The sequence below is a fragment of the Narcine bancroftii genome, chromosome 13 (assembly GCF_036971445.1).
Source record: "Narcine bancroftii isolate sNarBan1 chromosome 13, sNarBan1.hap1, whole genome shotgun sequence".
Taxonomy (NCBI): domain Eukaryota; kingdom Metazoa; phylum Chordata; class Chondrichthyes; order Torpediniformes; family Narcinidae; genus Narcine; species Narcine bancroftii.
The window spans coordinates 12872668-12898474 of NC_091481.1; the positions used below are offsets into that span (position 1 = coordinate 12872668).

The 25807-nt window shown below is 39.9% G+C and overlaps 2 protein-coding genes across 18 annotated transcripts in view; one reads left to right on the top strand and one right to left on the bottom strand.

Moving 5' to 3' along the window:
- Positions 1–25136, bottom strand: part of arsa (arylsulfatase A) — an 87243-nt gene extending 62107 nt beyond the window's left edge. For 14 of the 15 annotated variants that reach the window (XR_011348072.1, XR_011348066.1, XR_011348067.1 and 11 more), the window contains exons 1-8: positions 24879–25136; positions 23822–24281; positions 17612–17781; positions 15863–15987; positions 14586–14713; positions 12945–13047; positions 10836–11278; positions 3907–4079 (exon numbers count right to left, since the gene is read on the bottom strand). Coding sequence is in view for 1 of the 15 variants with exons in the window: in XM_069908821.1 (XP_069764922.1) it covers positions 10977–11278; positions 12945–13047; positions 14586–14713; positions 15863–15987; positions 17612–17781; positions 23822–24281; positions 24879–25096 (1506 nt within the window). In the remaining 14 variants the exon portion in view is untranslated. Of the gene's footprint in view, positions 1–3906; positions 4080–10765; positions 11279–12944; positions 13048–14585; positions 14714–15862; positions 15988–17611; positions 17782–23821; positions 24282–24878 lie in introns of those variants that run through there. The other variant, XM_069908821.1, reaches the window with a different exon arrangement.
- LOC138748495 (acrosin-like) lies at positions 307–10796 on the top strand. Of its 3 annotated transcripts, none has more exons than XM_069908824.1 (5): positions 307–476; positions 2652–2865; positions 5462–5727; positions 7151–7293; positions 8749–9125. In XM_069908824.1, exons 1-5 carry the CDS (start codon positions 392–394, stop codon positions 8965–8967), a joined length of 927 nt encoding a protein of 308 aa, XP_069764925.1. In that variant the 5' UTR covers positions 307–391; the 3' UTR covers positions 8968–9125. The 3 variants fall into 3 exon arrangements, with proteins under 3 accessions (XP_069764925.1, XP_069764926.1, XP_069764924.1); XM_069908825.1 differs by lacking the exon at positions 8749–9125 and adding an exon at positions 10703–10796 and having other exon boundaries at positions 308–476; XM_069908823.1 differs by lacking the exon at positions 8749–9125 and adding an exon at positions 7493–7846 and having other exon boundaries at positions 309–476.
- Positions 25137–25807: the final 671 nt, after the last annotated feature.

Genomic DNA, 25807 nt, shown 5'->3' on the forward strand with positions numbered 1-25807 from the left:
TTGTATTAACCTCTTCAGATCTTTGTGTTATACCACCTTGGAAGTCGTGATATTCCCGTTCTTAAGTCCTTAATGATGTTGGAGATGATAAATTTAAGGAAGAAGCTGTTGTGAAATTCTGATACTGGTATCACAGTAACGAGATCTTCCGTTCAACATTCAGGCTTATGTTGAAGCCAGGTTGCCAACAATATCACAATAATCTCTAGATTATTCTTGAGCTATGACTTCAATTAACCTCGATGTCACTCAGTGTAACAATGGTGGCTCTGACATCATTTGGTGTAACAATAAATATGGGCAGAAAACATTCCCCCAGGTGAATAATCCATGCCTATGAGTCACAACTTAAGTTGGGTGGGCATTACAGTTTCAGTAAGAGATCAAAAGCATGCAATTATTGAAACTTGCCTTCTTCCATCTCTTCCTTCTGACTCTGTGTTGTGCCACTAATGCAGCTGAACACAGAAACTCTGGTAAGTGGGGAATGGGCAAAATGAAATATTGGAACAGTAAGTCAGAGACTTTGCTGCAGATCTTTTTTTAAAATTGATTTCTGGACTGGTTAACCTTGAGATGGTGTCCAAGGTAGTGAGAGAACTATGGCAGGGTATGTGATATGGTGCAGCTGTAGTAAGTGGATGTTGATGGAAGTGATAAGATATATGGTGAACACATTGACAGGAAATGTGTGTGGCTTAAGGACATTTATCACAGAATTAATGAGGTGGTGTCCAAGATTCAGACACTGCAATGTACTGGGGAAGGGGAAATGTATTCCCTGATGTAGTTGCACCCTGAGAATAAAGTATTGTTGCTTGGTCAGTCAAAAGTGGGCAGTGTGACTTAGGGTGAAGCACAAGTATAGGCATTCAAAGGTTAACTTGCAGGAGTCACTGACCTTGGACACCCACAGGTGCAAGATCTACACATGTCTGTGTGGATTAAAATTGTAGAGTGGACCATTGCAGATAATCACTGAAGTTGGGAGAGTGAAGAGTATTGTAAAGATAATGGAGGAAAGATACTTAGGCGATAGATTCTGTGTTCTGCAGTCCAAGAGCATGAATTCCAAAGGCTGTATTTCCTATCCAGTGCCAGTTTAAGATCATGTCCTTGGGATGAAGAGGTATGAAATGGAAGGGGCACTATTTAATTCATGTGGGAACCTATGACTTGAACAGGATAAAAGAAAAGGTTTTCTGAAGGAGTATGATAATCCTGGGTCTAAATTAAAAAGCAGAACTACAAAGCAATGGTACTGGAGCGATCTCTTGTCTTTGAGGCTTGAGAATTAGTTATCAGATCAAAATGGAGAAATAAGAATAAATGGGTTATTCTGCTTTGTGAGGATCTGAAAAGTAAGGTGCCACAAAGGTTGGTATTGCGGTCCCAGATGTTCACAATCATTATCGATTGGATGAGTGAATCAAATGTAAAATATCCAAGCTTGGCATTGATAAGGCTGGATGCTGTTTGGGCTGTGAGAAAAAAGTACAGACTTCAAATAGCTACAGATGTGGGTGAATGAACAAGGACATGGTTGATGGAGTATAATGTGGAAAATTTTGAGGACAACCACATTGGTAGAAAAAAAACTTGAACAGTATTGTATTATTTAAAACAGTGAGAGTTTGAAGGGGGATCCTTGTAGATGAATCACAGAAGTTAACATGCAAGTTCAGCAGGCAGTAAGGAATCTAAATAGTATGGTGGTCTTTATTGCACAAGGTTTAGCAACCAGAAATAGAGACATCTTGCTGCAATATTTTAGAGGCCTCGTGAGACTGCACATGGAAATATTCTGCACAGGTCTGCTCTCACTTCTTCAAACTCAAGTGGGAGAGTAGCTAAGGGCTAAAAACCTTTGTGTATTGCACAAAAATGTCTCCAGGTCTGATGACCCAATGGATATAACACCTTGCCAGCAATGATTAGCTGGGCAATGTACTTTTGGACAGTGATGTGACAGAGTTCAATGTCAGGAATACAAGTTGAGGAGTAACCCAGCAACAACAGTGTAAAGCTGGTATCTCTGAAACTCAATACTGTGGATGAGTCTTAGTGTTGCCTTGGGGCTAGAGTTTAATTGTGATGTCAATTTTCAAAGTCCAGGCTGAAATGGCAAGCAAAATACTTGCCAATTACAAAGCTTTTTCCACCCCTCAGGAACTTCCAAAATGTTTAAAAGCACTATTTTTAAAGTGCCACAATTATTGAAATGGAGGTACCAATGCCAATTTTTACAAAGAAAGCTTTCACAAAATATATTTTTGGTGACATCAGATGCTGATTAAATCCTAGCTGGAAGGCAAGTGAGAACTTCCCTGCATTTCCTGAACTACGCTGTCAAAGGAACTAGACAGTTTCAATGGTTTATCTGTAAACCAAAACCTGTGACAGCACAGCCTTTCCTTCGTACTTCACAGAAAAGGGCAGCCTGGCATTGTGCTTGAGTCTCTAAAATGGGCTTGAAACCTTTTTCTTTTATCTCAGAAGTTGGAGTGCTGGCCACTGAGCTAGGGCTGACTCGAGTTGGTCTTTGTCGGAGGGTCTCTACTGCTTGTGGGGTGTGGTAGCTTGGTGTCGCTAATCTCTACAATTGTGATAGTTGTTCCCTCTGAAGTAACAGTTCCCCTCTTTTTTTATAGAATGCAGCCACCGCCCAGCAGTGAATGAGGAGGAGGAAGACCTGGGTTCGGAGATTTTGGGGAATCATGATGCAGATCCAGGTGCTTGGCCTTGGTTGGTCAGTGTACAGATCGCTTCAAAAGATGGGACTTATAGGCATACATGTAGTGGATCTGTTATCGACAACTACTGGGTGCTGACTGCAGCTCATTGCTTCAAAGCCAAGGTGGCCAAGTAAGGATTTCCCTGATTAATCTGTTCCTAACAGACTCAGTGATTTACATTAACAGGTGAACGTGTTCATAGATTGAATCTCCAGTCCAGTCTGTGCTTCCACAATGACTTTCAGACATTGCCTATCCTGCAAACAATAACTGTATCTGTGCCAATTTAGAGTCTACTTGAGGGAAGTCTGGGATCTGTATGTGTTCCATTACTATCACAGAAGTCGCACTTTTAAAGTGTGGTAACTGTGTCTTCCTCAGGGATCTGCAAGTGTAATTCTCCACCCCCCGCCCCCCACACCTGAGAGCCTCACTGAATGGGAGTTGCAGTTGCATCCTTCCTTAACAGCATAAATAAGCCCAAAGACTATCCCTCAGAGCCACCCCCTTTACTGCAGTGGTAACTGTTTCCTCTCAAAGGTGTTGCATCTAAACATTGGCAGTAACTGAATCCTACCTTGGGAGGTGCATTGAAACAAGTGTAGTTATTGTACCCTCTTATGGAAACTGCACCAGATAGCAATACCTTTCATCCCTCCCTTCTGTCTCCCCACCCCCAACATTTTGTTCAGGCACCTGCCTACATTTTGTTCATACCTTGATGAAGAGCTCAAGCCCGAAATGTTGGTTATTATGCTATATATGGTACACGGTTTGACCTGATGAGTTTCAAGGGTCTGACTAGCTGAAGTAGGCTACAGAGGATTTATAGCCACATCAACATCAAGGCTATTCTGGGAGTTGGGAGTGCGAGGAAAGAAACACTGATAAGCTGTCAAAGATCTCTCCAGAGCTGCTGAAAAGGGTAGTCAGTGTCTCTGGATGAGGAGAAAGGATTCCACCTGGGCATTCAAGTGAGTGAATCATCTAGGGGATGAGCCCAGATGCCGGGATTCACTGCTGAACCTTCTGAAGGTGTCGTGGGTCTATCAGTGAAACACTTGAGGGAGGAGGGCGCTTGATAATCGAGAAGATGCTACTCTGCAGAGTCTAGGCAGCAAGTCTCAGGAGTTCAAAAAGGGATATTAACATCTAGTCTGACGTAACATACCTCAAGCATTGTGTTTTTACTTCAATCACGGTATCTGCAGATTTTCGTGTTTTACTCCTTTCCTCTTTGTTTTTCTGCCAGTTTTTGTTTTTCAACTTCCTGGATATTCCAACTCTTGTCATCAACTGGTCCATTCACCATTGTGGGGACTGTCACCACCACTAATTTTTGACCTCAGCCAGAAGTAAAAGAACACAATAATTTCAACAGATTGACAAACCACAGTCCACCCTCTTCCCACTTACTTGAATGTGATCCTTGTTCAAAAAGACTCACATTAACATGGCACTTTTCACATTCCCAAGACATCCCAGAGTACTTTTCAACCAAAGTTTGAGATGTTATCTCTGTTGTAACCTGAGAACCAATATGCAGTCAGCAAACTCAAGCACTCAGCGTATTACAAGGAGATAAAGGAAAAGGTCTTTACATTGAGATTTTTACTGAGGTAGTCATTTTGCCCAAAACACTGAGGAGAGTATCGAGGATATTGTGCTGATGAGATATCTCCAGTGTAAAGGAATCTTTTGTTTCATTCAACCAAGTCTGAGTGGGTGTGGGAATAGAGTTTTTGTCAGCTAGATTCCAGCTAGGTCTCTGGTGAGATAGGTAGGAGAAAATGACTACTGCCTACATTTCCGCATCACTGCTGCATACACTTGGAAGGTCCAATGTGTTCACTAGGTGTGGCATTTCACCATTGTTCCAGGACACAATGCACACTCTATGATCAAAGTCTCCAAACCTACCAACGAAAATAAACAGCTTTGTGAATTAATGGAGAAAAGACAAGGCATGTGTTGTTGCATGGACATGTTACAGTCACACAGGGAAGGTGGATAGTTTGAAATGAAGCTCCTTTGTTAGGATTTTATTGACCTTTGTGTTTGAGAAGGGCTGCTCTCTTCCTCATACAGGCCCTTCATTACAACACCCACTTTAGTTACTTCAGCAACTCATGTGGCTCATTAAACTGTTAATTTGAAATTTAAAAAATAACTTGGATGTCCTATTTTAAGATGCACTTCTGTAACTACAGTGAACAGGTCAAATATTGTCTTACCAATTAGAAGCATGAAAGACTTGTACATCAATTGTAGGGATACTACTTCCTTTTTATTAATCTGGTTTTATTCTAGTTCCAAATATACCCTGATAATGTTCAGGAGGAGGAAGCCAAGTCAACTCTCCCTTTTCCTGTAAACTTGAATTTTCTAACCGAGAAATTAAAATTGAAAATCTGCAAATGTGGGGCATAAGAACACAAAATGCTGGAAACACTCAGCAGGTTGGATAGCATCTGTGGCAAGGACTCAGACCTGAAATATTGACTGTTTTTCTCCCCGATGATGCTGTCTGACCTGGTGAGTGTTTCCAACATTTTCTAATTCTCCAATCAAACTGGATTAATTAAATTGGAAACAGAGTGAAATGCTGGTATTTAAATCTCAGAAATTATTTGACAAAGGTGTATGCAAACAATCTGCAGTTTTGCTGTACAGCAGCTAAATATGTCCTTCCAGTTTGTAACAATCTCATGTTTATCCTCCTTAAGCAACGTGGAGAAAATTATGCTGGTGTTTGGATTAGAACAGATCTCAAGGTTCAGTAAAAATACATATGCCAGACCAGTGGCAGAGGTCATCAAGCACGAAAATTACAATCCAGACACAGAAGCTAACGACATTGCTCTCATCAAGGTTACAAACCCGATTGTGTTCACCAATTACATTCAGCCAGTATGCCTTCAGAACCAGAGACTTGATATTGCTGAACTCAAGCCATGTGTCACTGCTGGATGGGGCATGGTAGAAGGGAAAGGTAAGTTAACTGCTCAAGGAATCTCAAATCTCAAATAATTAATTGGTGTGGATAACTATCATCTAATGGAAGTTTAATTGCAATCAATAAATTTAAATAGTAACACCCTCTCGATATGTGCTGGATGTCGGCAAAGAAAGAGTTGATTCTGTTTGAAAAAGTGTAAAAGATCATTGGGGGCTCTCTTCCTACCATGAAGGACATTTACAATACTTGACTGCAGACAAAAGGCAATGAACATTGCGAAGGACTCACACACCCCTCAAGTAAACTGTTCTCCTTTCTGCCATCTGGTAGGAGATACTGCAGCACTCGGGCCTTTACGACCAGATTGGACAAGCGCTTTTTCTCCCAAGCCATCAGACTCCTGAACTCCCAGAACATTTGGGGTTAGGGGTATCATGGACTGTTACTGTATACGTCTTAATATTTGAATGTTTTTAATTCTAACTTATATTTAAGTAAATATGCCTTGTGATCCTGGAAAAATGCTATCTTGTCTTTGCCCTGCGAGCATGGTATGAATGATAAATAAAGGTGACGACTTGATCTGTAAAAAGGTTAGTTTTGAATGAAAGGGAAATCACATAAAGAATCCACAATAACTAATGGCTGTTGGTAAGGTCCCAGTACAGATCTTATTAAATGGAAAAACCTTTAAAGACTACACAATTAAGATAGAATATAGAACATGGCAGCACAGTATAGGTCCTTCAGCCCACGAGGTTGTGCCTACCCATATATATCTACAAAAAAAATAACTAAAGCCTCCCTACCTCATAAACCCTCTATTTTCCGTTCATCCATGCACCTAAGAGTCTCCTAAATGTCCTTATTGTTCCAGCCTCCATCATCATCCCTGACAATGCATTCCAGGTACTCACAACTCTCTGGGTAAAAAAAAAGTATCCCTGATGTGCCCTACAATTTCCTTCCTTCACTTCATTCAGATGTCTTCTGTTGTTTGCTGCTCCGCCCTGGGAAAAAAAGTTCTGTCTTCCTTGTCTATGCCTGTCATAATCATGTAGACCTTTATCAAGTCACCTCTCACCCTTCTTCGCTCCAAGGAGAAAAGCCCCAACTCTGCTAACCTTGTCTCATAAGACATATTTTCTAATCCAGTCAACATCCTGGTAAATCTCATCTACATCCTCTCCACAGCTTCCACATATTTCCAGATGAGGGCATATTTTTTTTTTTAAAAGAGGATTGTGATTCTTTGGCACTCTCTTCCTCAAAGAGTGGTAAAAGCATAGCGCCTGAATAGATCCAAGGCAGATAGATACTCAATAAGCAAGGTGGGAATGCACAGCTGACACTAGAATCAGAAACAGCTATGATCTTAGCAGGGTGGAGGGGTCTAGTGGTCTCATGATTTGTATTTCAGTGCCATAATCAATCTCATAAATTGGTTTTCTTTTAGATAAATGGACAGATATTTTGCAGGAACAAGAGATCAGTATCATCCCAACTGCTATTTGCAACCAAGGTGACTGGTACAATGGCTCACTAAATGATAAAGTGCTGTGTGCTGGATTTAAATGGGCAGGACCGGACAGATGTCAGGTATCTACTTACTTACTGTATTATTTAAAACTTGTCAGTGTTGAGGTGGACTAAATAGAGAAGTAAATCTTTGGGATTTGGATCAAATTCAAAGCAGATGAACCCACTCATTCTTCACCATACACCTGGTTCATATCTACATGAGGAACAAAGGGTATACTGGGATGCTGGGTGTCATAATCATTACCTTTTATTGCAGACAGACAGCGGAGGCCCTTTGGTGTGCAAGGTGCTTGGCACGGGGAAATTTTACCAACTAGGTATCACCAACTGGGGTTTGGGCTGTGGCCAGAAAATTCACCCAGGTATCTACACATCTGTCCGGAAGTACATCGAGTGGATTCAATGGAAGACATCAAAGTTTGGCCAAATGCAAACCAGCAATGAGCATGCTCGCATGGCAACACCAAACAACAGTGCTACCTGTTTGCATTATGGCTTTCTCACTTCAGTTGGACTAGTGTCTCTCTTTATCTGATCTGCATTCACAGATATTTACAGATATTTTTGTTGACGATAGTCTCTATGTCAATAAAATTTTAAAGCAATGAAACTGTCCATTGTTTAGGTCCAATAATTTTTGCTCAGACTGAGAGTTCATAAGACAAGGTCAGAGATGGTGATTGACAGTTTCAATCACTGTATTTAATGCTTTGACAATAGAATTGGAATGATATGGCACAGGAAATCATTCTTTCCACCATGCTTGTATGAGTGGTGCAGATGGCTAGCAGATTGTGAGGGCCATTGATAAAGGAAGTAGGCACATCAAAAAGGTAGTGAGGATATTTACTAGGGCCCAAAGGACAATGAAATATGTTTTAAAAGGGGCAAAAAAAGCTAGGATTTATGATTTAACTGTTAAAATGGAAAATATAAATTTAAAGACGTTTATCTCAAGAAAGTTGAAACAAAAAGTAACGTTAGAGATGTAGGACCTAGTTAAAATTTGGAGTACAGCTGTGAGAACATTTCAGGAACGTTGGGCTGGTGAATGAGTTATGGTAAAGCAAGAATATGTTTTACATCCACATTTGAATTAAGTATATAGATAAAGGAATCACTTTAGATATATATAAAAATAGGCAGAAATAATTTACTCTGAATGGAAAGGTGGCTGTCTTTTGCAATTTCTTACCTCAAAACATTGCTCTAAGTAGAGAGCAATGCTTCAAGCTTCCCATCAATTTCACATTTCACTTAGCGACAGTAATAAATACTTGTTGCAAAACAGAGACCATTACAGCTTCAGTGGCTGAAGAGGAACAAAACCTTTGGATGAAATGTGTTGCCCAGAGACCATCAACCTCTATCCAAAGGTATTTGGCTTTTGGAAAAAAAAACAGCAGACTACAGTTACGAAGGCAAAGAAATAATTCATTTTATTTCACACTGAGGCTCTTTCTCCCATCCTAAATTCAGGGTCTTATGCTAAGATCTGCTTTCTTCTCACAGGTGTTGGCTCATGGGGTCCAACTCTACAGACCCCAGGAGTACTCTGGGACAAGAGGACTTTTCCTTGATGGGTCACAAGCAGAGTATGGAAACATGGGGGGAATCGTGGATACAAAGTCACCTGATGCGCGAGCTCTGTGGCAATGTCCACAAATAAAAATGAAAAAAAGGGACCTGCAACATCGGGATGCCAATAACTACTCTTGCATCATCAGCTGATAATCCAGCATAGCTGTTGAGGCACCTCAACTATCCTGCACCCTCAGCCTCGGTGACGACAACTGCAGCTCCGACTCATTTAACAAGTGTTTACTAAAAGCAGTTATCCAATGGGGAAAATAGATATCCTGAGCATACAAAAGCTCAACCAGTGATTGATTAGTGATTAATTTTCCCTTCAGAAAAATTCACAAAAATAATATCATTAAATATTAGTTTTACAAAGCACTTCCTTTTCAAGGAAATCATTAAAAATTAATTAGATATCCAAAATTCAATATTTGTCCATGTTAAAATACCTGTTAAAATACATACCTCATTTGGATTCCTTTGGGTTTAGATGGTTGAGCTTATTTACAGTGGTTGCATGATTCAATAGTTCAGATACACAGAAAAACAATTCCCCTTGGTTGGGAAAAAATATTAGACCCAAACCATTCGTCAGTGAAATTAGAAATCTCTTTTCCACAAAAAGGTGAGTAGAAATCTGAATTCTCTTCATTAAAAGGCTGTTGAAACTGTCAGTCAAATGAAACTCAAAATAAATCCAGGGTTGTGAAACAAAGATTGGGAAAAGGAGTTCAGGTTAAAAGACCATGATGCAATGGCCACCTCTGTTTCAACTCTCCTCTCTATTAAGAAAAATCCAAGGCCCTCAGCTAAAGCAAAAACTATTGATGCAAGTGGACATCAAGAGGTAACAAAGAAGATGAGGTGCAAGTATCATTCACAAAGGACTGGAATTGTAGAAGGAATAAAGATGAGGAAAAGAACAAGTTAAAATGGAGAATGGATAACACAGGCCTTTTGGTATTCAGGCTTGAAATAATACAGGTGTCTAACCTTTTATCTGGGATCATTGGAACTGACATTTGCTGTTGTTCAGAATCTTCTGGATTTCAGAATCAATTTGATTTCAGTCCCTTTACGCCCACCTGCTCGAGTTTCGTTGCTGTATCCACCCCCTCCTCACCCTGAGTAAGCTGCTGTCTCTTCCCCACTTCCCAAGTCACACTGCCATCTCTCTCCTCCACTTGAGTTGCACTGCCGTCTCTCCCCCCTCACCTGCCCGAATCACGCTGCTGTCTCCCCCCTCGCTTGCCCAAGTCGCACTTCCATCTCTCTCTCTCCCCCCGCCCCCCCCCACCTCTGTTCCAGTGCCAGGGGAATGGCTTCCTTCTTAGCTCCCCTACGCTGGCACAGTGGTTTCAGCTACGTGGAGGATTATGGGAAGTGACAACAGCCATTGAGCCACCGCTGGGCCGACTGAAATCACTGTGATGGGCGTCAGAATATAGCGATTCGGAGGCACTTATAAAGTAGCAGAACATGACGGGATACATGGGAGTTGAGCGAGGGTCACTTTTGGGTCATGTTTGGCGCCAAATTCTTTGATGAGCAGATGTTATCCACGAAAAAAATGCTGGTTTTGGAGGTTTCCAGTTTTAGGAATTCCGGATAAAAGGTTAGGCACCTGTACTGACAAATGCTATTAGTCAACAATGCAGCAAGAAAATGACAAGGCAAATCAACATCACAGGCGCTAAGTGGCTGTGTTGTAAAAGCACTTTGAATCTTGATGTACCAATTGACCTTATTTCCCATATCATGAGGAATCATTAGGACTTCAGAGGGAATCTTTAAAAGTTGCTTGTCAGGTGAATGATGTAGTTATGTATTCAGTGGCCTAAACAGATCAAACCCAGTAAGGTCTCCTGTTCACCTTCTTTTTAAGGATACCTTGTTCAGCTTTACTTTTTTGAAGACACGATAGAATAAAGAAGAATTGCAGCTGCTGTTAAAGATAAAACCAAACAACAATTGGCAAAGTTTAATTTCAGGACTAATCAGAATAAATCAGGTTGCACCTTGAATTCCTGCCAGCAGGAGAATGCTCACGCTATCCTTCTTTCTTCACCAAGTCAGCAGTGTCCAAGAGGCCCTCTCTGAGATGAGTTAAAATTTTAATACAAGTGGCATTTGCCTGCATCTTGCCTCCTTTCCTCTCTTTATTCTGTTTTAATGCAGCAGGCAGGCCAGGGTGTGCACCCAGGCTTAATGCAAGGCTCAAGATTTGGGTCATCACCCCTTTCAATTTGACTTTCCCCAAACTCCATTCCGAGTTCAAACAACAACTTTTTCTTCTTGATCTCCTCAATTATCCAGCTATAATTGGGAATGTCAAAACTGCTCAGTGGATAGTTCTCAGAAGGATCAGCTTCCAAGTCAAAAAGCAGTGGAGGGTTATGAAAGCTGAGTAGCGAATCCCAATGACAGGCATGATCAGGAGTAGAATCGCTGTGAGTGGAACCTGGTGGAAGTATGAATGAAAACACCTGTAAACATTTTCACATAATACCTTGAATAAATTGTGAATACTTTGGATGGCAGTATCAATGGGTCACATCGTGAATGCCTTCACTTGCAGTTTTATTCATACATTGAAATCTCTCTCCCATAGTGCCACTGTCCTATTCTTTATCTCTTGTAATCACCGTCACTCATTTAATCGTAGCCTTTCTTATTTGCTCATGCCCACCTTCCCACCTTTGCTTGAGATTTTAGCTCCACTCTTGGTTACAAAACAGCATAGTACAGGCTTTTCAGCCTCTGATGTTGCACCGAACGCTAGAAACATGCACAACAAACTAAATCTTCCCTACGTTACACCCATAACCTTTAATCCTCTGTTTTTCTTGTATCCAAGCATCTATTTAAGAGTCTTTTAAATGTCTATTGTACCAGTCTCCACTACCATCCCTGGCAGTGCATTTCAAGCATCTATTACTCTCTGATTAAAAAACTTATTCTTGACATCTCCCCTAAACTTTCCTCCCCTCACCTTGTGCAGATTTCCTCAGGTGTCTTCTAAACTCAACCTGGGAAAAATCAATTGAAATTTGATAAACTTGTTTTAGAGGTGGTCGGGAAATGCATATCCATTTCTTGGAAATCTGATTTCCAACTGAGTCTGACCCGTTGGAAGTCAGAAATGCATAGCTGTGTTCCCCTGGAGAAGATTACTTACAACTTCAGAAATTGTTACAACATGTTTTTAAGCATATGGAACCCATATTTAAGATATACGGGGGTTAACCTTTGATGATCCCCCCTCCGGTCTCCAATACCACCATCTCCAATATCCTTATGCCTATATCAAGACATTTATCCCTGAAGGGAGGAAGGAACCTCTGGAAGAATCATGTAATGTTTCATCTATGTGTAATTAATGCTTTTGGAAAACATGATCTTGTCACATTATATGGGAAAGTTACCTCTTTTTTTTCCCTTTTCCTTTGGGGGAGGGGGGGTAATTCTCTTTTTCTTTTTTCTACTTTTTTTTTTAATGATCGGCACGGTGTGTAATTTTTCTATACCTTGGAGAGACCGGTCACAGACTGGGAGATCACTTTGCTCAACACCTCTGCACCATTTGCAACCACAGAGACCTCTCAGTGGCCAACCATTTCAATTCTGGGTCACACTCTCACGCACACGTGTCTGTCCATGACCTTATGTACTGACCACCCATAGATTGGAAGAACAACACCTTATTTTCCACCTGGGGACTCTCCAGCCACATGGCATGAACATTGAGTTTACTGGTTTCCATTAAAATGTGCTTGCCTTTTCTTTCCCCTCCCCCCTTTTCCTGTTCTTCCAGTTCTTGCACCCACACAGCCCCACCATCAACCCCCACCCATTGCAGCTATCCCCTCCCTCATTTCTCTACCTATCAACTCCTGCCTTGCCACACCCCCCCTCCCCACCCTACTCTTTTATTCATATGCTCACCGGCATTTTCTCATACCTTGATGAAGGGCTCATGACCGAAACATCGATTCTGTATCTTCAACTTTGCTACATAAAGGACGCTGTTTGACCTGCTGAGCTTCTCCAACATTTTCTATTTTTACAGTTGCCCAAGTTTGTTTCACTTGTGCCCATTTTGTGCTTGTCCACTCCAGCTGCCTTACCTTGAGTGTAGTAATGGGCCTTGTACTGCCTGTAGCGTACAGCAAAAACTCCCAACTTTTTGCTGGGGGAGATTGGATAGTAAAACATGGTGTCCCTTTTGCTCTGCAAAACATTATAATGGACACAGCAATCAAACACTCAACTGCAATTTATGTTGAAGCCCGTGTCCTATTCAATTCCATCACCAATAAATGTTTGGTCTTGCTGATCAGAATGCAGTGAGGCTCAGCATTATATACACAGTAGAAGTTCGAAAATTTGGACTGCTCAGGAATTGGGTCAGTTCGGATCTTCCAGATTCTCGAGTAGTACTTTTAAAATTCAAATTAATGAAGAATACAAAAGAGATGAACAGGTCCATTTTGATAGTTTATTCATTAGCAAATTCAGCGTGCTTCATTTATCAAAACGAGCAGCTTTAAAGAAAAATAAAGTTGCTGCTGTGCCTCTCTATGGTGCTTACACATGCATGCAACACACATAAAAGCCTGCTAAATTTTAAAAGTTTGAGTTTTTGAAAAGTCCAGATTCTCAGGTGGTTCGGATTTTTGGCATCCATATTTTTGGACTTAGAGTAACTTGCTAATGACTGACAACCTCAGTGGTCTGTGGTAATTGCCCTGAGCAACCTCGGTAACACAAAATGTTTACGGCCAATGAAGCAATTTTGAACCAGCAGCTCATCCGGGCACAGCAGGGTGCACACAACAATGAGCCAGAAACAAGATCATCCGGTGTTGATCCCATGATTAAAACTGGTAAGGACATCTGGCAGCACTTCCCTGATTTAATGACAAATACACATAATATCTGCCTCAAGGTGGATTAATTAAAATGCAAAGAATCAAAGTATAGGAGTTAATAAAGCATGACATTACAATAGTTAAAAGGGATCTTAACTCAACAAATCATGTTGAGAATTAGAATGAATTTGGGAGGAACTAAGAAGCATCAGAATGCAGAAAATATTTGGGAGTTGTTTAGAGCTCTCTGAATAATATGCACGGTACCATATGAGTACAGTAAGAACTGCTTGTAACATTGTCACATACAGGTCTGGGCAAATCAATTTCAGTAATTCAAACAATGCAGTATGTGAATTTGTACAATTTAGACTCGTTGCATTTGGGTTAGTATGTTGAGGACTGACAAAGGAATAGTCAATAAAAGATCTAGCATAATGAAAAATATTGAGCTGTAAAGAGGTCCTGAGGAATGAGTGCCAGAATTTAACATAGTTTGAAAGTCTTGCAGTTCTGAATCTGTTGATCACAATTTAAACAAAAGAAGCCATGAAGGACAGATTGGATGTGCTGGACTGGGAAGCAGCATGAAAGAGTAATTTAGAACCTTGTCCTTGAATAACATGTCCTTCAAATAGCTCCGTGGAGGGGGAGGAATCTGCAGGTGCAGTGACAGTTAAATGTTTTCAAAAAATGTGGCTGAAAATAAAATAAAATGTTTCAAGGTTTATATATGTGAAGCTTATATAATAATTTTGTCTTTTAAATTATTTATTCTTAATGCAGGTGCATTAGTTAGGCATAATAAGAGCAAATCTCAAGCAACTGAAAAATATACATAGACCAATCTCTATAGGTGCCAGATACCAAGGGTTTTTACTGTATAATGACCTGTACCTTTCTGTTATTGAAGAGGATATCACTCATGTCGTATCCATCGAGTTTGATGTGTGGAAGCTTTGCACCTGTGAGGCTGGCAATTGTTGGTAGAATGTCCAAGGTGCTGGCCAGCTCGTGGGTCAGACCTGAAGAGCAAAGAACATCATTACTTTCTGAAAGGGGAACCATTCCTATTACACACCATTAAAGGCCAAGAGTTATTTTTGAAAAACATTTATCTCAATCCCACCCTCCCCAGTTAAATCAATCATGATTACAGGTCGGTTTATAATTTGTATTGAAGCATTTAGTATGAATATGCATATCAACACAAAAATGGATGCTTCCAAGAAATAAATGAAGGTAAAATCTTATGGGAAAATGGGTGCTAATCTAATCAAGGTCTTCAGATTAATGAAAGGAATTAATAGTAAACTACTGATAAGAGAATTATTTGTTTAGGTGTAGAATTCAAGCAAATATAATTTTAAAATTGGGGCCAGGTCACGCAAGGGTGAAATCAATGGTTATTGAAAATTCAGAACTCTCTTCCACTTAAAGGACAAAATGTTGGAAGTTGAAATCAAAATGTTTTTATTTTCTAGAAATGCTGGGCAAAAACAGCAAGTGAAGTTGAGATACAGATCAAACACTGAACTCCTAACTATGCTTTGGTTAATAAACCTGTCAGAGGTTGGACAGAATCCTGACTGAGATGATCTCTTAATGGGATCTGAGTTAGAATATAGAAATCTACAGCACAGTACAGGCCTTTCAGCCCAGTGCTGAGCTGACCCAATATCCCCTACTCTTAACCACTGCCCAGAATTTCCCTACTGCATAACTCTCCAAACATTTATCTAATAGTCTCTTAAAATATCCTGTTGTACCTATACCCTTCACCATTGCTGGCAGTGCACTCTATGCCACTATATTTGTGTGAAAAACGTACCTCTTTCATTTCCCCCCCCCTTGTGCTTACTCCCAAGCACCTTAAAACTATGCTCCTTGTGTTAGGCATTTCAGTCCTGGGAAAAAACCTCTGGTCTTCCACATGATCAAAGCCCTCATCATCTTGTATACCTCTATCAGGTCACCCCTCATTCTTCATCACTCCAAGGAGAAAAGACCAAGTTCTCTCAACCTATTCGCATAAGGCATGCTCTCCAATCCAGACAGCATCCTTGTAAATTTTCTCTGTACTGTCTCGATAGCATCAGTTTACAGTAAGATTATGTGTTCAAGCTTAGAGCACGAACAATATTTTAGTGGTTGGATGTCCGGGAATGGCAGACCTGGAGTAATCTGGCCAGGCCAGTAGGCAATCGCAGGTTCCCTCATTCCTCCTTCATACGTGGTGCCTTTACCACACTTCAGCAGCCCCGCATTTCCTCCACGTGATCGTCGCATCAGTTCTGGGCTGAAAAAGAAGAAGTCAGTTATAGAGTCTTGCTACTACAATAATTACCTTAGTCAGGACAACTTCTCCTGAACCAATGTTCAGTGGGGGTTAGATCAGTCTCGAATTCTCTTTGCTCTGTCCTATTGCATGCTGTATAAAACAGGTCTAATATAAAATAAGGCTCTCGGCACATCAACTGAGAACAATGGTTTGTGGCAAGTAAAAGTGACAAACCAAATCATTTCTGAACATTATCCTTAGAAAACATGTTCAAGGAAATTAAAGGCTGGTGCATTAAAAACATTAAGGAAATTTGACTTTTGTGAACAACTGAGCTGATCTCTTGTCACTTTGGAGAAGGCGTTCTATATTTCTGCTTTCTCTGGACTTTGCTGGGCAATCAAGGATAATCAGCTTCCACTTCCATTCTGTGGGTTCTAAGCTGATCCACGGGACATCTGTGGGACACAGAGTGGGAACACATGGGACAGGAAGTGTAGGTCCATTGAAATTCTCTGTGCTCCCAATAGAAGGACGAGGTTCTTGATGCCACTATGAATGCTCCGTGTGCACCATGACCAGAGATTTTCTGCAGTTAGTGGGCATTTTGCATTTTTTTAAAGGAGACTTTGACCACATCCTTGAATCATTCCTTATGCTCACTTGGTAATTTTTTTCCTGAGACAAAGCTTTTAATGGTATAGTTTCCCAATGGAGCTGATTTGAGTATTAGGGCTTTGTTGCTGAGAATGTTTGGAAGAGGACAATGACATTGGTTTGTTCACCTCTGCAGTGATTGAAGGATTTTGTGCAGGTAGCATTAATTCCAATCACACAACCACGAGGTGAACCACTTTCCTGCTCCAGAAACAGTTCAGCAAAATAGTTGTTGTAATAAACTGCTCAACTGCTAATGTTATCAAACAAAAACCAGCAGGCAGCAAGATCTCTAATGGGAATCTGCCCAGCATTACCAGTTTCTTAGAAATGAATAAAGAGAAGTAGAAGGAGAAATAAAACTGACTTGCATATTCTAACAAATTTCAGACACTCAAAAAAACTGTGTACAGGTACATAATCTTTTATTTGAAACCCTTGTGACCAGACATTTCTCGGAATTCAGAATTTTTCAGTTAATAAATTATAATGGCGGTACATTAAGCAATTGCGGTGGTGGCGGTGCCATTCCCCCCCCCCCACTGGCTGAAAGCTGCTGCCCCAGGTATTCACAATGCTCAGTACACTCTACCTAGCGTTCGTTCTCAATTATACAATGCCAAATACATCATGACGGTCACCAAGGCCAGCTCTCGCGAGACCTTCTTGTCACTGTTTATTTTGATGCACTGGCGCTATTTTGCGTAGCTATGCCCCTGAGTCTCTGGACAGGGGTCGGGGGGGGGGGGGGGGGGGTGGTGGGGAGGTGTGTGGTAAATGAAGTGAGATACAAAGATAGACCATAAAATTACTAGCACTGAGACAAACCGCTGGACGGGAGTGGGTCTTGTCAGTCATGTCTTGCGCTCAACACGAGCTTTGGCGTGCAAATGATATCCATGGAAAAAATGTTCAGTTTTCAGGGGTTTCAGTTTTCAGAATTTAAGATAAAAGATTATGTACCTTTATTTCTAATTCACCATACCCATTATCACTAGTGAAGAACACAAAGGTGTTATTCTCCACTCCGGCATCACGTAAAGCTTTCATTATCTGCCCGACCGAACCATCAAATTCCATTAGTGCATCTCCCAGTGGACCTCTCTCAGACTTTCTTGTAAAGTCTGCACTTGCAAACTGTGGATAATGAGTATGCTGCAAATAAAAAAAATGTAAAATTAGGTCTGCTGTTATAGTAGCGGCCCAGATCCTTTGATAAAATTTACCCACACATGTTCCCTTTCTCGAGCCTCAGCATCCGAAGAGAATACTGGCAAGTTGCAGGGTGTAGTGTGAAATACTCCACCCACTAATTGCACATGACTTGCACTGTGTTTCCTGTGGACATCGACCTGTAGAGTACTAAAAGAACATAAAGATAGGTCAAAGCAGGACATACAGTATGTTAGAATTGCACAATTAATTTTTTAAAATAACATTTTGCCAGCAGATGGAGCTCAGGCTACAACTCTTCTCAGCTGATTCACATTTATCCCATAGCCTGGTCTCAAAAGATGAAGTCTTCAGCATTCTGATATAGCTGTTCCTCATTGCACAGGGTAACAAAGGAGACAGTTGTGTATTACAAGCATTCACTGGCAGTTAAACCAAAACTCTATTGATTCTTCAATCCAAACTTCTAATATTTATTTGCAAGGGCATTATCAGACAAAGACTGATGCCAAGCTGATCAAGAGATATTGGGAGAGAAATTAAACATTTGGTGTAAGTAGGTTTAACACAGACTGATGTACGCCACATAAGTGGGGAAGAATTCCAGAGTTCAGGGGCTCAGCAACTGAAGGCAGAGCAGCCAGTTGTGAATGCAACTCAGATCATCACGCAAATTTACCACTCCTCCATCAATTCTGTCTATACCTCTCTCTGCCTCTGGAAAACTGTCAACAGATTAAAAGACCCATCTCACGGGGCATGGCCATGCAGAGGATCTGAGCTGACGTGTTTTGAAAGAGCCCTCCATAAAAAGTATTACAAAGTCAGTTTGAAAGCTCAAAAATCAGAATTTCATTGTCAAAAATGGATAAAGCTAGAACTAATTGACCAAGTCTACCAAAAACAAAAACTGAAGAAGCAACAGGTCATTCAGGAACATCGAATGAAAGCCCGACAAGGAGCGGCACAGAAGGAGCCTTGGGACTGGCTGAACCCAGCAGAGCCAACATCCTGAATAAGATGGAAACTTTGTACATTCATTTTATGAGTGCTGAATCAGCGATAACAGACATTTGGAAATTATATCAGAAATTAAAGAAATCGTGGAAGATTGAATGGAACAAATAACTCAAATGGAGGCTGAGCTGAACAAAATAAAAGACAGGCTAAAGGCTCTAGAACAGGGGTGTCAAACTCAAATTCACAAAGGGCCAAAATTAAAAACTTGGACTAATTCGTGGGCCAAACTAAATATTTATTGAAAATTTTCAACATCTGCATATTTTCTCTTCTTTCAACATATATAATGTTAAACTTTTTCTTATTAAAATAAATGTTTAATAATAGTTTTGGTTTTGGACAAGAACACAAAATTAGTCTATTTGCCGATGATAAGCTACTATACCTATCAGACCTGGCTAAATCTTTTGAAAAATTACAAGGAACATTAGAAAAATATGAATAATATCTGATTATAAAATAAATATGGATAAAAGCGAGATAATGCCATTAACACATTTTGAATATGAAAGGAAGATGGATGGAATAAAACATCTTGGAATAGCAACTGACAACAATTTAGAAAATCTGTATACACTAAATTATGTTCTTCTTTTGGGGAAGATAGAAGAAGACCTGCAGAAATGGAAAGACCGATTACTCTAGTGGAAAGGGTTAATTGCGTCAAAATGAAAACAATGCAAAGACTGCAGTATCTTTTTCAATTGCTGCCTATTCAGTTACCTAAAAATTTCTTTAAATTATTAAACAATCATATTAGACAGTTCCTATGGAATAGTAAGATACCAAGAATAGCACTGTAAAAACTGACATGGGACTATGGGCTGGGAGGACTTACACTTCCAGATTTTAAAAAATACCACCTAACTGCGCAAGCTAGATTTCTCGCAGCCTTCTTTGTGGAAGACAGCCCCCCTCTTGGATTCAGATAGGAATGCATTCAATGGGGGAGGGGGAAGCAAAGGAATTTATCTATAAATGGATTCTCTAGAAAAAAAGACAAATAATCCCATACTAATACATATGATCAGAACGTGGCAAGAAATTAATGAAAGTATAGGAAAAAAAGTAGGGATATCCATAAAAGCCCCATTGTGTTATTGCCTATGAAATTAGGCAATAGAATATTAAATGTGTGGAATGACAAAGGCAAAAGACATATTAAAGACTCCTATAGAGAAGGAACTCATGTCCTTCGAACAAATAAAACACATTTTTTATTTAATAAGTCAATAATTCAAAACTATAAATTTTACATACATAAATCCATATATATACATATAATGACATTTTTCATTTTCACCCTGTCCTACCTCCCTCTCCACCCCCCCATTAACCCCAAGAAGGAAAAGAAAGAGAAGGACAGAAAAAGAAGAAAAAATAGAAAAAAAGTGTCATCCAGCTTTTATCTAATTTTATTGACTCAATGAATATAACCTTTATTTTATTATCTCATTAACAGTTGGAGGATTGAATCTGGCGATCACTAATAAACTTTATATATGGTTCCCAAATTTGTTGAAATTGTCCAAAATTATCTTTTAAATTATAAGTAATTTTTTCTAATGGAATACAATTATTCATTTCCATATTCCAATGCCGTATTTTCAAATATATTTCCATTTTCCAAGTTATTATTATACATTGCTAAAGCAATAGTCTGCAAATGGACTAATTTTTAAATTCTTCATTGTTTATTTGTTTTCCTTTTATTTTTTTATCTGATCTTATCAATTCTACTAATGGTTCTCTAGCTAGAACAAAAAGGGAAGGTGATAATGGACATCCCTGTCTAGTTGACCTACTTAATGTAAAAGAGTCTGAAATAAATCCATTAGTCAATTCTCTTGCCCTAGGACCATTATATAAAGCCATAATCCAGTTAATGAATTGCTCTAGTAATTTAAATTTCTATAATACTTTAAATAAGAAACTCCATTCAAGCCTATCAAAGGCCTTTTCAGCATCTAATGCTACTGCAATGGTTTATTCTTTCCTTGTTTGTTCGTATGAATCAAATTAATAAATTTACGCACATTATCGATCTGGTCTAATTTACTAATTTTGGAAGAAAATTTGTTAATATATTTGCTACTAATTTTGCAATGAGTTTGTAATCTGTATTTAACAAAGATATTGGTCCATGTGAGGATGGTAATAAAGTATATTTTCCTTTTTTTGGCATCATTGAAAGATTTGGGTAAATCCTGAGTTTCTTCCACTTGTTTTAATACCTCTAAAAAAGGATGAATTAATAATTCTTTGCAGGCTTTATAAAACTCCATCTTCACCTGGCGCTTTATAGTTCAGTAAAGACATTAATGCATCATAAACTTCTGTCGTAGACAATGATTTTGACAGATTACGCTGTTGATTAAGATAACAATTCCTCCAGCTTTTGAATTACAAGATATGCTAATATGTAACCCACCCAATCTCTCTTCATTTTAAGATGTTCTGCTTGTTAAATGTGTTTCCTGTACAAATCTTATATCTAATTTTTCTGTTTTAATAATGTCAATAATTTTTGTCCCTTTAATATGATTTTGTATTCCATTAATATTAATAGTTATAAATTTCAATGTATTTATTTTATTAATCTAAATTCCTCTATGCACCAGCATTTCAAATCCTCCAACTCTATTTCTCTAAAAATACACATTTGAAGATTAGTTTTTTACTATACTTAATGACACAAGTAACTTAAAAATAAATAAGAATTATGGTGTCTTTACTAACTTGAAGACAATCACAACACCTTTAACATCTTGGGTGGCGATATAAACCACAATTGTCACCTGATTTTGCAGCATACTGTCCTTTTTTTTTCCTGGACCTCGCCCAGAGAATATATAATTCATTTTCCGAGAAAAAATTAAATAAAGCCTTAATATGATCAAATCCTTAACATTTATAGCAATATATACAGTTCTTGAATCAAAACAAATTTTATCTTTCTTCTTAATCTTTTTTGTTTCTTCTAATATGTCTGGATTTAGTTCTTCGTTTGATACAGATTCTGCTCCAGTCATTTTTTCTAAATTAACTTCCATTATACTTAAAATAACCTGTTGTCGACGTCCTATTTCTTCAATGTCTTGTTTAAAATGAGTTCCAGGCATGCGCGGCTCTTCGTGCATGTGCAATAGTGTTTCTTCTCTTGACTCCATGAGCCACTGCTGAAGCCCGCCCTGCGTAGTGCTACCCCGAATCTGCTCAACTGCAGAACTTGCAAATCAGGTTACCTCCTTTGAGACTACTCCTGGACCCACTGTGCAGGTAAGGCCTTCCTCTTTATCTTCTGTCATTGTTGTTACTTCTTCTCTGTTAACCAGTATAGGTTTTCTTTTTTTGGTGCCATCATCAAGTTTTTCTGCAACTATTTAACTTTCGGTTTTTAATTATTTTAGATCAAGGCTCTACTTTCTAATCATTTTTAAAAACTTTTCTCCAGAGAGGGCAGGTTACACCGGACCAGTTACTACTCCATCACATGACCTCCCCCACAGCTTAGATCGTTCTTAAGAGAAAGATGGGGACTGACGTTAACACCATCTGAAATTAGTAAAACGGAACGAACAATCTGGATGGGGAATACACCCAAACTTATAACAAAAAAGCACTGGCTCTCCAGAGCAAAAGTGCAAAACCAGGGTTACAGAGGTCAAGGGAAAGATGAGAGTCGGATTTGGGTGTGGTGATTTCAGAAAGAAGCTGGTCAGATTGGTGTAAGGACAGCATGACATCAATTATAAATGCAAGACATGGATTGGTTCAATATAATTTTTTTTACACCAATTATATTTTACCAGATCAAAAGCGGAAATATCAGAGGCGTCTTTCAGATGTGGGACTGAGACAGAAACTTTTCTACATTCTACGTGGTTGTGAGTGAAGGTGAGGCCATTTTGGCAAGGCATCTCAGAAAAATTAACCAGGATAACAGGAGTGGCCTTCACGGGCGACTCAGAGATATATCTACTAGGTAATTTTATGGAAATAAGCAACAAATTGAGTAAATATAAAATCTCATTTATAAAAATAGCATTGGCGATAGCAAAAAAAATGTTTTGCGACACTTCAAAGTCCAACTTCCCTATACTTATAGTATGATGGACCGCGGAAATGAACAGCTGTATACTGGTGGAGAAAAAAAATCACATATAATTTAAAGTGTATGACACTTTTGTAAAGATCTGGCAGCCAAATCTAGACCACATAGGGGCCCAAACACAGTAATTTAAAAAGGACTATAAATGTTACTATTATACATAATCCAAACGTGATTTCCCCAACTGTATTCTATACATGTAAAAGATAAGTAAGCTCTGATGGTATGTGGATCTGTATGTATGGGAAGGGGGAGGGAGAGAGAGAGGGAGGGACTGTTGTTTTTGTGGTTTGTAAGAAAAAGTTTAATATATTTTGATACTGAAGATTTTATTATGTATATTTTTGAAAAAAAATTAAAAATTAAATATTCAAAAAAAAGATCCACCTCACACTCTTCCCCCACCCCCCCCCCCTTCATCGGGTAGAATATACGAGCTTGAAAACCTGAACCTACAGATTCAAGGAAAATGCCTTTCCCGCTGTTATCAGACTTCAGTGCACATCTCATTTTGAAATAATTCCCTTGCACTGTTGTAGCTGAACTTTTCCTTATGCCCTGCATTTTTTCTATGTAACACTATACCCATTTTTTATCCATTCTTAGTGTAATGTTACACCCTGCACCCTTGCTTTACTATTCTATCCTGCTCTATTTAAGTTCGAGTTGGCTTGCCTGGATATTACGTAAAACAAAGCTTTTCACTGTCCCTAAGTACACATCACAATGAACAATTCAATTCAGTTTGTTGAGATGAAAATCAAACAAATACGACAGAATTCATGCATTCCAGAGATCTAGAGTGTTACAAGGCTGGTTGAGAGGAAAAGAAAGGAAAGCCTTGGCCCTGGAGATAAATTTTGCCATAAGCTACAATGATACGCTACTCACATGTGATGCATAGTAAAGGAAGAATGGTTTTTGCTTTTTTGCCGCTCTTAGAATGAAGTCTCTTGCAAAGTAATTGTACATTGGAGTGAGCTTGGGAAAGTTGACTGGTTGTTGGACCACCTTGTTATTCTTGACCAACGGCAAGAGGACTACACCTTGATCACACTTGCCATAGCACTTGGTGTCTGGTGGAAAACAGGTCAGGTTCTGGCAAGGACCCTGATCATGGGAGTATGGCACACCCAAGAATTCATCAAAACCCTGGTGGATGGGTAGGTAGGTCCCATTTAGTCCGTAGCCCAAGTGCCACTTCCCCACCATTGCAGTGACATATCCTTGCTGCTTCAGCAACTCTGCGATCGTAGTTTCATTCAGTGGAAGTCCACCCTTTGAACTGGGGTTAAACACGCCTGGAAAAATTCCTGACCGCGTTGGGTAACGGCCTGTGAGCAAGGCTGCCCTGAAAGGAAGAAGCAGGACATGGGAATTATCAATCAATGTACAAATAAGTGCCTGCGCTAGATTTTTCTTTTAAAATATAGAGCAACATGGCATGGATCCTGGGTGAAGTCACCAACAATGGTGAAAATCATGAGTCAAACGTTAATCGTTTGAGAAGCAATGTGTGGATGAAACATTTCTAACCACGTAGCCCAGTTTGATAGTGCTTTGACAATTTGATTTTAGTTTTTGGTCCAGTGAGAACTTCACAACCCCAGAAAGTTACATCATGGTGTAAGGTTCAAATCCTACTGGACAGTCCTGGTCCTTAATTGTGGGTTCGTGCTTGGTTGGATGCTCTGGGACAGATGGGATCCCATCTCCTTGGGTTGCAGAACACCAGAGCAGATGGCTTTGCACAAGTTTTCAATTTTTGTTGATTCATCATCAATGTTGTCACATTCCCGTGCAGCACAGGGGGTTGCAATACTGAAAGAGTTAAATCCAGATTTCGCAGGGCTTTGAAGTGGCGCAAAAGAGGAGTTGAACAGTCTACCAAATTTCAACACTCGGCCCAACCCGGTGCCCCACGCCCCACCTCGGGCCTCCCTCTCACCGAGACGGGCTGCAGACGCTGGATGCGCTGTAGAAGTCGCTGAACCTCCGGCCCGATGCTGCAAGCCGGTCCAGATGGGGAGTGCGGGAGCTTGGGTGGCCGAAGCAGCCGAGATCTCCGTATCCAAGGTCATCGGCCAGGAACAGCACCACCCCGGGGCTCCCAGCAAAGGCCAGGCTGGGGCCCAGAGCCAGCCACAGCGTACAGAGCGACAGCATCCGAACAGCGACACGGACTGCGGAAAGGGCGCTGCACGCAGGGAGTTAGGAAGGGAGACGCGCAGAGTTGGCAAAGTACGGCGAGGAAGCGAGAAAGCAGTACTGGCAGTGTGATAGAGCGATAAAGTTCGAGACTGAGCAGCAGAGAGCTTGGACGCATTGCTGCTCATCGGAAAAAAAAACTTGCATTGATGTTGGACATCTGAAATCAAGCTAAAAATGCTGGAAATGGTCAACATTTGTGGAGACAGAGTTAATGATTCGGATCAAAATCGTTAATCAGAACTAGAAAAGTTAGAAATTAAAATATTTTAAATGAGGTTGTGGCCGAGACCCATGAGTTCATTATGATAATGCAGAACAAAGAGAATAAAATCAGAAAATGCTGGGAGAACTCGTGGACCCGTCAGAAACACTGCAAGAAGAAATTCAGGTCAAATGCCCTTCATCAGATTTGGAAAAATAAGGGAAAAAATTAGCTCTAACTTGTAGAGAGGGAGAGGGAAGGATGGATAGATTTCTTAGAGTTATAACGCAGGGAAACATGCCCTGCAGGACACATTTCCATGCCAACCAAGATGCTTTCTTATCCATGCACATATCAGAAAATTTATATATTGACATTGTACTTGCTTCTATCACCCCTTCTGGCCCTATAAGACCCTATAAACCCACCAGTCTACGCAAAAAACTTGCCCATGAGATTCCCAC